This window comes from Rattus rattus, chromosome 7 (genome assembly GCF_011064425.1).
Source record: "Rattus rattus isolate New Zealand chromosome 7, Rrattus_CSIRO_v1, whole genome shotgun sequence".
In the NCBI taxonomy this organism is placed as follows: Eukaryota; Metazoa; Chordata; class Mammalia; order Rodentia; family Muridae; genus Rattus; species Rattus rattus.
This window is the reverse complement of record NC_046160.1, coordinates 111,434,229-111,445,690: the sequence shown is the minus strand read 5'-3', so window position 1 is coordinate 111,445,690 and position 11,462 is coordinate 111,434,229. Positions and strand designations below refer to the sequence as shown.

At 41.7% G+C, this 11,462-nt stretch overlaps 1 protein-coding gene across 1 annotated transcript; it reads right to left on the bottom strand.

The window, feature by feature from the left end:
- Positions 1-1,169: 1,169 nt before the first annotated feature.
- Positions 1,170-3,092, bottom strand: Gpr65 (G protein-coupled receptor 65). Its single transcript, XM_032908830.1, has one exon. It carries the CDS (start codon positions 2,732-2,734, stop codon positions 1,721-1,723), a length of 1,014 nt encoding a protein of 337 aa, XP_032764721.1. The 5' UTR covers positions 2,735-3,092; the 3' UTR covers positions 1,170-1,720.
- Between the last annotated feature and the right edge of the window lie 8,370 nt (positions 3,093-11,462).

The window sequence follows — 11,462 nt, the reverse complement described above, 5'->3', positions numbered from 1 at the left end:
GTCATGTCTCTTTCAGTAACTAAAGAAAAGTTCTAAGCAAGTCTCTATAACAGATAAGTATACATGAGTACACTGTAGCCATCCTCAGACACACCAGAGGAGGGCATCAGATCCCATTACAGATGGTTGTGAGCCACTGTGTGGTTGCTGGGAATTGAACTCAGGACCTCTGGAAGAGCAGTCAGTGCTCTTAACCACTGAGCCATCTCTCTTATAACAGGTCAGTATAATTACTGTCTATATTATTTCTCTTTCTAAAGGTATATATTAGTGATATGGCTCTCGTTCGAATAAACCCAACAACTGCACTAATTTCTCACGCATAAAGAAAGACAGAAAAATTTTAAAGTATTTTTAAAGTGCCATAAAAGACAAAAGTCGAGTCTGGAAATCAAGTTAGCGTTCTGGGTTCAAGGGCTGAATCCAAGTGATTGTCAAGTCACTCAATCTACATCTGAGTTTTCATATGTGGGCAAAATATTGCTGGGACTTAAAAAAAATCTTTATGTGTATTCTGACAGGTTACCAATAACATTTAAAAGTAATCAAATGATTTTTTTCTTCTCTTTATTTTTAACATTTTATGTTTAGCTTTTAAGCGTATATGTGTCTCTGAGCGCACACAGGATGTATTGACTTTATGAAAGCATTTTGACTGAAAAATGCGGTGCGTGGATAGATAGCATCATAGCCTTCCACAGCGTGCACGCTTCGTCATGGAAGACCAATGGAAAAGTGCTGCCATAAATGCACACACACATATCCTGCTGCAAACATACCAGTCCTTGTGACGGTCAAGCTTTTGTTTCACAATGAAAAGGACCAAGTAGACATCAAGACACTTGCTAGCTGATCATTTTTGCACAATGAGAAAGAATACATAGAAAAAGGGAAGAAAGAAGGAGTCAAGGAGAAAGCAGGGTAGAAAAACCTCCAAATATTCTTTGGTTAAAAGAAATGCCTACCCAGTGCCTACCTAAAACTAGGCAGGGACAATTTCACAATGAAGATTGAAAGACATATCAAGATTTGGTTTTACATATTATGAGTAAAAAAGGAAGCCTATGAGTGTAAGATTGCCTATACATATGTGCTTGTCTGGATGGAAACCTCCATTAGGTTCAACGATCATATATTCAACTATAAATGTAAAGAAATCAAGACCAAAATAAAAAAGTCATTTACTTTTACTTTATGTGACTTGGTGACTAGATCTCCAAATGTATGTAAACATCAAAGTTCATGAGAACATTTCTTTTATAACCCAAGTAAGTACTCAATGGAAAAATCCCAGTTCATGGAATGGCTTCAAATACTTGTTAATGAATGTGGTTAGGAGTCTTTAGCAGTTACCTTGTTGAAGACAGGTTTATACAGATGATAAAACTGAAAATCCGAAGACAGCAACAACGAAAGGAATCCTAACCATCAGATAGAATGGCCCCTGATGTACCATCCTACATGCTTCTTGGGGGTTATAGCACAGAGACAAAGAGACCTGGTACTGAAATGATGATGCCTGATCATTAGAATACATACAAAAGAATACATTTCTGTACCTTACTTAATAAAGTCAGCACAGGAGTCATACAATGCACATTCAAAATATCTCCATGGGGGTAGACTAAAGTATTCGCACTTGATTGCCCTATGCTGGATTTCTTTTCCAAAGTATAATTTTTATTAGAGAATATCATGTAACTTAACCGGCCTCTACTTTTTATTCTATAATCTCCAGTTCTATGGTATCTCTTGTGGACACAGAAAGTATGTCTCTCTTTTGTCCTCGGGATCTATTGCGCTTCCTAGCACACACTTTTAATATGTTCCACATATCGGATCTCCCGGTTTCCGTCACGAAACAGTAGAGAATTGGATCGGCAACACAGTTTAGACTAGTCAGAGCCACTGTGATTCTGTACACCGTAAATGTCTGCTTTCCAGTCTTGTTATTGAAGTTCACGTTGCGCTCTAAAATGCAGCGGATGAGCACCATCACGTGGAAGGGGGTAAAGCATAAGATGAAAGTCAGCGTGATGCTGGCAAGCAGCTTTATGATCCTTCTCCTTTCGTTGTTTTCCGTGGCTTGGTTGTGCTTCACGGCGCGGTAGACTTTATGGTTGCAGATCATGATGGTGACCAAGGGTATTGCGTAGCCCAGGCACGTCCTGAACAGGTTGAGGTTTATCTGCCACTTCTCCAGAGGGTATTTGTCATAGCAGAGAGTGAAATTAGATTTCTCCGCATCACAGTATTCGACACTTGTTTCGTCTTCCCACAGAAGGATGGAGTTAAAGACCGATTCCAATATCCAGATAGACAGGCTGGTGATAAATGCAAATCTTCTTGTTCTTAGAAAAGAAAACCTTAGAGGGTAGACGACTGCTAAATAGCGGTCCAAGGCAATGCAAGTGAGGAAGGCCGTGCTGCTGTAAAAGTTCAGGTAGGTGAAGAAAACGCTTCCTTTGCACAAGGTGGGAGAGAGCGTCCAGTTGTCTTTATTCCAAGTGTAGTTTATCCAGAGAGGCAGCGTCAACGCATACAGCAGATCTGACAGTGACAGACTGAAGAGGTAAACTCCTAGTTCATTTTCCTTCTTCGCTTGCAGAAAAGATACACATAAAGAGCCGATGTTGGCTGGGACGCTGACTATAAACACAAATATGTAGACCACCGGGAACAAATAGTGGTCCAAGTCATGCTGTTCTTCAACACATGTACTGTTCATCGTCATTTTTTTTTTTTACAGTGGCTATTACATTACTTCTCAGGCAGTAAACGGGGAAAGGACTCTCGCCTTGTAAATTTTCAATGTTAAAGTCTCTTTCTCTCAGGGTTTTCTCTCAGTCTCTTATGTTTCTGATTAGTGCATCCAGGCATTGAGAGAGTGATTATAGATCGAAGTTTTACACAGACTATTACTGCTAGAAGTCAGGATCCAAGCTCCTGGCGGTGATTTAAAGCAGTTAATTAGATTTAACCATCAGAAGTCTTCATGTTTAGAATCATGGGATTTTAGCCTCTCGTCTGTCCTTTTGAATCTTACAGGAGATTGGAGATTGGTGAAGCTGTGAACACCCTGGTTTTATTTTCATACCGCTGGGCGTTCTTTTAAAAGTGTCCTGATTCTGCAATGAAAGGGGAACTAGAATTGGTTAGATATGTGTAAGGTATACAACCCCATTCCAATCATGACTTTAAAGCTGTTGTTTCCTTTCATTTATTGAAAATAAAAAAAAACATTTCAAATTACAAACACCATTTAACTAAACCAATGAACTTTAGCAAATAAAATCAGAGATTTTTTTTTTATTTCAAATAAGAATTGCTCAAAAGATGCTAGCTCATAGAGAATGGTATTTCCTACCAGACGATGCCTAATAACCATTACCAAAGTTTTTTAAACTGTTAAAGCTATTTTAGTGGCTAAAAAAATAGAAAGTTTAATTATTTGGTTGTGATGGGAAAATACTACTTTATTCTGTTGCTTTGGAGGGTAAAGTACATGGCTATACAATTTATACGTTTCAACTTAACATACACTATCAGTATAAGGCATTTCAAATGTCACATTGTTAAGAGAATATTTTCATAACATTATTAAGTAGAGTTTGAATATAATTTGTTGAGTACTAATGCACAGGCAGTCCTCCCTCTTCTGTGTCTCTTTTGTTTCTTATGAAATGTAGCTCACTATGTCTCACTTACATCCCACAAATGGGGACCCAGAGCCACTTCTATTCTCTGAAGATGTTGTGATTATCGACTTCTATCCTTAGAGCTGGCTGGCTCTGAGGTTCATTCCTTTGTAAAATGGCACTGTCCTAGAAAAGGGCTCCCAATCCCTTTGCAAGTGGGGCCTTGTTTTGATGGTTTACATGATGGGACCTTTACGGAAAGCTGCGCGTTGGACGTCACTCTCTTTCCAAGTGGAGATGAGTTCAGAGCACAAATGAGTTTTCTATCACAAGGCATGATTCTGGGAAAAGTCACGCGTGGGACGCATCTCACTCTTCAAGAGGAAAAGTAAAACTCCCAAATGGTCTGGTTCGCATCACACTTAAAGATAGGAATAAAACTGCAAAGCAGACTGCAGTAGCAAAATATTTGCGATGGAAAACAGAAATCAGAGCTGACGAGGGGGAGGTGAGCAAGGCACTACGGATATGCTTGAGTTAGACGTGGGTGGGAGGGCAGCCAGGGCTTCTGGATCGGAGAAACGAGGCGCAGAGTTTGCACCAGGAAGGCAGAAGGCGCTCTTCTGCCTCCACACCCTAGGAGGCTGTAGCTTCTGGGTGAGGGCAAACCAGAAGAGAAATTAACAAGTTCCAGAGACGTTCACAGACAACAAAGAGAAGCTGGCAAGTTCCTTACTTTGCTCTGTTTTTATGCAAGGAGCTACATAAAAAAAAAAAAACAAACTTCCCTGAGTGTTCATAGAGTCTAGCAGATGTTCACTTTGAAAGGATGAAAGGATCTGAGTTCGCGCCATTTGTTTGGTTCATGTGACCTACTTACGTGGTTCATTTTCATCACCCACCATGGAAATATGAACTGAAACCTCAATGAGACACCACTAACACACTCGCTAGAATAAACTGTGAGGTGGAAAATACCAAGTTTGGTGGTGATGTAGAGTACCCGAACCCATACGTACACTAGGCTGGAAAATGTACACATGTAACATGATTTGGTGATCTTGCTGCTAGATGATCATTTGCTAAGCAGCAGGCACTAAGATCAGAAGGTTTACAGTAGCACTGCTTGCAAAACACACCAACTAGAATGCCCATTAGCAGTAGAATGCATAGCACACATGGTATGTCATCGTCGTCGTCGTCATCATCATCATCATCATCATCATCATCATCACCATCTCTATCTCAATGCTTTCATTTTGGTCTAAATGAAATAATAGAGTTGATGACTAATAACACAATGCTGACTGACAAGACCAACACAATAGAGAGCATGCTATTGGATAAAAACCAGCCACAGTTTATGCTGAGTCAGAAGAATGATTACCTTTGATCAGGTGACACTGAAAGAAGGTGGGAGGGGGACTTGCGATACTCAGCAGTACTCTGTTTCTTAATGTGGGTGCTGGTTGACTGGACAAATGCAACAAGTATCAAGCCGTAGACTCGGTTTGAACAGGTTCAGTTTGTAAAAACCGATTATGTGGTAAGCTTAGGACGGTGAATGGTGTAATTAACAGGCCATGGTGACTGAGGCTTGACAACGTGTTTGACATGTAAGCCTTCCTAAGAAGTACAATTTGCTTCTTTTTTCTTACATGAGAATCAACAAAATGAATAAAAAAATAATTTAAACAGTCATGGAATGATTATTAAATGAAAAGTGAGTTTTAGGCATCTAGAAGAAATGAATGCAGAATTTTCTCGTAAAGAGACGCTTCCTCAGCCTGGGCTTCAGAGACCCCCAGAGATAAAAGCCCTGAGAACTATGATTACGTCATGGATTTCACAGGCAAATGGATGGAACTAGAAAATATCATCCTGAGTGAGGTAACCCACACCCAGAATGACATACATGGTATGTACTCACTGATGAGTGGATGTCAGATACCCATGCTCTAACTCACAGACTGTAGGAAGTGTAGCAAGAAGGAAGGCCCAAGTGTTGATATCCGAAACCCACTTAGAAGGGGAACAAAATAATCACAGGAGGCAGAAGGAGGGAGGAAACTGGGTGGGAGAGGGGCGGGGGGAGGAAAAAAGGAGGGGCAGGATCAGGAATGGTCATCCAGGGGGCCAGGAGAATGAATTGAAATATGCAGCAGTAGGGGTTAGGGGCCACGGAAAGTTCCAGAGACCTGAGATATGAGAGGTTACCAGGACTCATGGCCCCCAGTCGAGGCAGGAGGTCATCCACCCATCTTCAAAATTTTTAACCCAGAATTGTCTCTCTCTATAGGAAATGCAGGGACAAAAATAGAAACTGAAAGACCCACCAGTGACTGGCCTAACTTGGGACCCATGCCATGTGTGCACACTAAATCCTAACAACATTACTGAGGACATGTAGTGCGTGCAGACAGGAGCCTCACATGGCTGTCCTCGGAGAGGCTCTACCAGCCACTGACTGAGGCAAATGCAGACACTTACAGTCAACCACTGGATTGAGGTCAGAGACCGATATGGAAGAGTTAGAGGAAGAATTGAAGGAGTTGGAGGGAATGTAATCACATAGGAAGAACCACAGTGCCAACTAACCTGGACCCCTCAGAGCTCCCAGAGATTAAGCCAAAAACCAAGGAGCATACATGGGCTGGTTCACGGGCCCCAGGCACGGGAATAGCAGAAGGCTGCCTTGTATAGCCTCAGTGGGAGAGAATGAGCTTAATTCTGTGGAAATTAGATGCCCAGGGAAGAGGTGGGTGAGGTGAGGGTGGGTGGATGGTGGGGAAGCACTTTTCAGAGGTGGGAGGAAGGGGATGGAGTGAAGAACGAAGGGAGGAGGGACCAGGAAGAGGGGACAACTTTCAGAATGTAAATAAATAAAATAATTTAATAAAGATTTTTTAAAAAATACCCGAGATGGGGGGGTGTTTGGGGAGGTGGGGGACTCTAAGAGAACTAGGTGCACAAAAGCTTTAGAGATAAAGGGATACACAGACCATGTGTATCTAATCAGTTTAAAGAAATAAAGATGGGATCACATGATGAATGAAGAGAAAGAAAATTAGCCGTGTGTGATAGCTTCTGCCTGTAATCCCAGTGTCTGGGGAGCCATGGCTTAGGGAATCACCATGGATTGACTAGCAGCCTGTGCTATGGAATGAGAGCATGTCTCAGGAAAAGGAGAGCAAGGAGTGAGGAGAGAATGTCAAAACTGAAAAATTTCTCTAAAAATTAGTGTAGACTTTGTTGAGTAAAATGTCATAGTAAAAATTCCTCAGAAGAGAAGCAGTATAGGAAACTAAAGAAATCAGAAAAAAAGTTATCTGTGTAAAAGAAAAAAGGGACACAGGAAAGATATACAGAGAGTAAACCAAGAAGATGAGCACACGTGTGACTGGAGCCCCACAAGGGAAGAAAGGAAGATCAGTGAAGTCCACGTGTAACTCGAGTCCCGTAAGGGAAGGCAGGGAGGTCGGCGAAAAGCAATGGGCACAAATACGACGGCCGACTGATTTCCAGAACTTACGGGGGACATGTATCCCCCTGCATTATGAAGCCTAGTGTCAGATGTGACAAAGTGAAAGTTCTGTAGCTAGATACACTGTGATCAAAAGGCAGAGACCAGAAACTAAGGGGGCAGGGGTGGGGGTGGGGAGTGCCAGAGAAAGAAAGATGGATTAGGTTCAAAGGGCACATTTCTGACTGACAAGGGGCTTATCGACGGCAACCACTGAAACCAGATGACAGAGTATTCACATTACTGTATACCAAGAAAATGGCTGTCATCCTATTACCAGATTTCAAGAAACAGAGTGAAACCTAGCATTTACAGGTGACTAACACTCAGCAAATTGCCTCTTCGGTTCTTGAAGAAACCTTTTTTAAAGGTTCTTGGTGAAGACAGAAAATGAAACTCTATGGTCTGAACCACAAGAAGGGAAGGACCTGGGTGAGCTGCTAAGGAGGGGGGCTCTAAAGAATGTCAGCATCACACCCTTGGGTAGGCTCATGCACCCGAGGGAAAACACCGAAGTCAAAAAGGTCTCCTCTCTTGAGACAGGACCAAGAAAGGAAGGGCAGGCACTGCTGTCTTCCTTTTTGTGTTATTAAGCGAGTGTATGTTTGTTTCTACAAAAGTGAAGACAGAGAAAATATTTTAGTGAGGTTTTACAGTTCTGAACGGAATACATTTCTTTAGCACTTCCTCCCTTGCCGAGAGCGGCCACCAGCCAGGGTGGCTTGATGAACCAGATAGCATCTTGTCTGTTGGGCAACAGAGGCAGTATGTGCTTGTGGTCGCTTATGGAAAGGTTCTCAAAGTTCTTGGGGGCAATCTGTGGTTCTTCTAAGTTTGTTTCCTCTCATGTATATTAGTGCTCAGGGCACAGGGTTGCTCTGAGAGTTAGATGAGGTGGCCTGTGGGGCCCAGAGCCAAGCACAGGGAAAGCCTATACCATATGTTAACATTAGCGATGTAGTGCTTTCCCTTCTACCGCCCCACAGATTTCCTAAAAGGAAGTCAACCTTGACTGTCGTCAAGTGTGATACCAAGCCAGCATGTCAGATAGCTCTTGTTAAGTCAGTGAAAGTGCATCTAAAAAGTATACAAAACACATTATTCCTGTATCCTTCCAAATATTATTTAGGATGCTTTAGTGAAATTTTGAGAAATTTTGCCACCCTCACTGAAAATATGAATGATCCAAGCTTGAGTTTTATAAAAAAAAAATAAAGGCAATCTATAGTGTGGCTCTAAAAGTAATATAAATTATTGATGACAATAGCTAAAGGCAAATTGCTTGCACACAGCATTACAGAGACACTTTCACCTAAAACATGCTTGCTGCCTTTCGGGTCTCCACAAGTCTCTGCTACTATGACTGTTATTTATTAACAAGTAGTTACCACGGATGCTAAATGACGCCGGAAACGTAATTTTCTAACCTCACACGATTTCTGATGAATGTAAAAGCAATTCCCAGACTCCTGCACCGGTGGGGAGGTGACAGCAGGTAGCTCACCTGCCCAGGTTGGCAGAGATTCTTCCTAAACCATCAGTTTGCCAATACTGCATCCTGAGGAGAGAGCTGGGCACACAGTGTCCCCTTGGCTAACCCCATATCATCACCGAACCACTTCTAAGTTTGAGTTCTGACATCCCTGGTCCTACTACTCAAAGAAGAAGAAACCATGTGTCTTCCTCATTCGCATCGCTCACACAAAGCTTGGTCTTGTTACACTCACAAATCCCAAAGCAGATGCATAGTACCTTCTTGATCATTCTGCCAAAAGTACGCTATCTACTTTGAAATCTTGTTCTAGTTTTTAATCTCATACTCACCCGTTTCTGGAGTGATGCTTCTCTTGACTGAGGAGGCTGGCAACTCCGCTCGTATCAAGAAGAGAAACCAGTAGTGTTGTGGGGACAGGAAATTGCGCTCGTATTTTGTCATAAGCCAATGAGGAAGCAGCCTTTTAATGAGAAGGCTTACTGAGTTCAAACAAAAGGATCCTTCTGTACTTGAAGTGATGTTTGGGTCATGTATTGTCCTGTGATTTTCATAATCCATTCTCTTTGTGTCTTATTAAAAGTGTATACTTGTATGCCTTTTTCATGCATGTGTGTGTGACTGATGTATGCACGTGTGCACACTTTTGGAAACCAGGCAAAGTGTCCTGTGTACCTTGCTCTGCCTTATGCCTTTTCATAGGGCCTCTTACTGATGCTGGAACTGGACTGGTGGCTAGCAAGCTCTTCCTGTCTCTACTTGTCCACTATGCTGGGGCTACGATCATACATTTGGGCACTAGGATCCCAGCTCAGGTCCTCATACTGTACATCAAGGACTCTTCCCTGGTGATTCATCTCTACATCCTGTGATTTTGATGCTTTTCTTAATGGGATAGGTTGCAACCATTTAATCCTTTTACGTCTTCATCCTGTCACTACGCCTGCCTATTAGATCGACTGTGAGGGCATCTACATAGGCTCTGACTATTCCGTGGAAATGAGCATACCACCATGTAAGAGAGGGCTACTTGCTGTCACCCTGGATGCCACAGAAGCTTAAACACTTCTAGATGTGCATGAATGAGGTAGGATGAGTGATCTGGGTGTGAGGATGGAGAAGACGCTGTAGACCGATTTGGGGTGAGCTGCCTCATGGAGAATAAAGCAGAGGAGGTAGAGTGGGTTTGGGGATTAATGTGGGGATCTGAGCAGGTCAAGACAGACAGCTCTGGGAGAACTTCTCTCCTGGGGGACTAATAGGATTAGATGTATAGTATTCGATTACAGAATCATCTTCTCTTCTGGTAATCCTCTGGGAAAAGGAAACAGTGATTGCTAAAAGCAGCTGATGGGACTGGGTCAGGCAAATAGCTAATCATGGAATTTGAAAATGTGTTCAGGAGTGCTATAGATTGTGCTTTTAAAACACTAATGGCTGTACTTTAACAAGGTAAAACTATAAGTAGTTTAATGCAAAGTGAAATCAGTTTCTAGAACATTCTACTTTTGAGAAAGCTAAAGTGAGATATCATCTTTAAACTGTATCCCAATAAACTTTGATTAGAAATTAAGGCAAGGCTATTTTATAAGTATGAAATCGAGAGTGGAAAAGTTTAACTTAATTTTAGGCTCTACTCAGGATATGCCAAGTCTGTGTTTATAGTTGAAAAAAAAAAAGTGATGCCATAGCTGAGACATTTCTTCCTGCAGTTAAGTGAGGTGTATAAGGGAGATGCAAAGGCTTTTGAAATTTTCTTAGAATGTCTTCAGGAATCATAAGAATATGCCAGGCTGTGGTGGGGCACACCTTTAATCTCAGTATCTGGGGGGCAGGGGCAGTTGGATAGCTGAGTTCAAGGCCAGCCTGGTCTACCCAGTGAGTTCCAGGATACTCGATGTACACTCTGTCTCAAAAACAAAAAATAATAACAAGAAAGAATTGTAACAATAATGAATTTGTGAAGTATTCAAGAATGTGTAAATAACATGTAGTAGTTGAAAACTTCAGGATATATTGCCATTGAGATGATGGAAAATTAAGGTAAAATGTAAAAGCAGTAATGACCTAAAGCTTCAGGGTTGGGGTGTGGGGGTTCACTTAATGCAGTGTTTCCCTTGCAACCATGAAGATCTAAGTCTGAGCCTCAGGGGCAATGTCAAACAAAGCAAGTATGGTGGCATGTGATCGTGATCTCAGTACTGGGAAGGTAGAGGCAGGCAAACTCTGGGTTAGAGAAAGGCTTGTCTTTAATTTAAAAGAAAAGAATGATGAAGCCTGAGGAACAAGTCCCAAGGTGGCCCTCAGGCTGACACACGCATCTGCACACATGAACACATACATATGAATCTACACACATCAAGCACATACACACACATACAGAAACGAGGGGATTAAAAATTTGCCAAAATGAAATAATAATTTCGATCTACTTATGACTATAATCCCCGTATCTCTTTTTTGCTTGGTTTTGCACATTTGCCTAACTATTGTTTCTATTTCATGGGTAGTTCACAATTTGCACAAGATCTAATTTTACCTAGAGAGACCATACTTCTGTTTTTAGAGAAAGAGTATTTTCACATCCATATCAAATCTCTATGCCCTTTACTCTTCCAACATTTGAAAAAAGAGGATGTCGTTAGAGAACACGAGAGATACAAACTTTTACTTCTGCTTAAAGGAGGAATAAAAAGTTAGTGAGCAAAACTTGCTCACCTCACATGAGGAGACACCAACTTTCATGGAGTCTGCCTCTTGTTAAAACTGCACTGGCACCGTATTTTAATTACAGTGGCATTTAAATGAA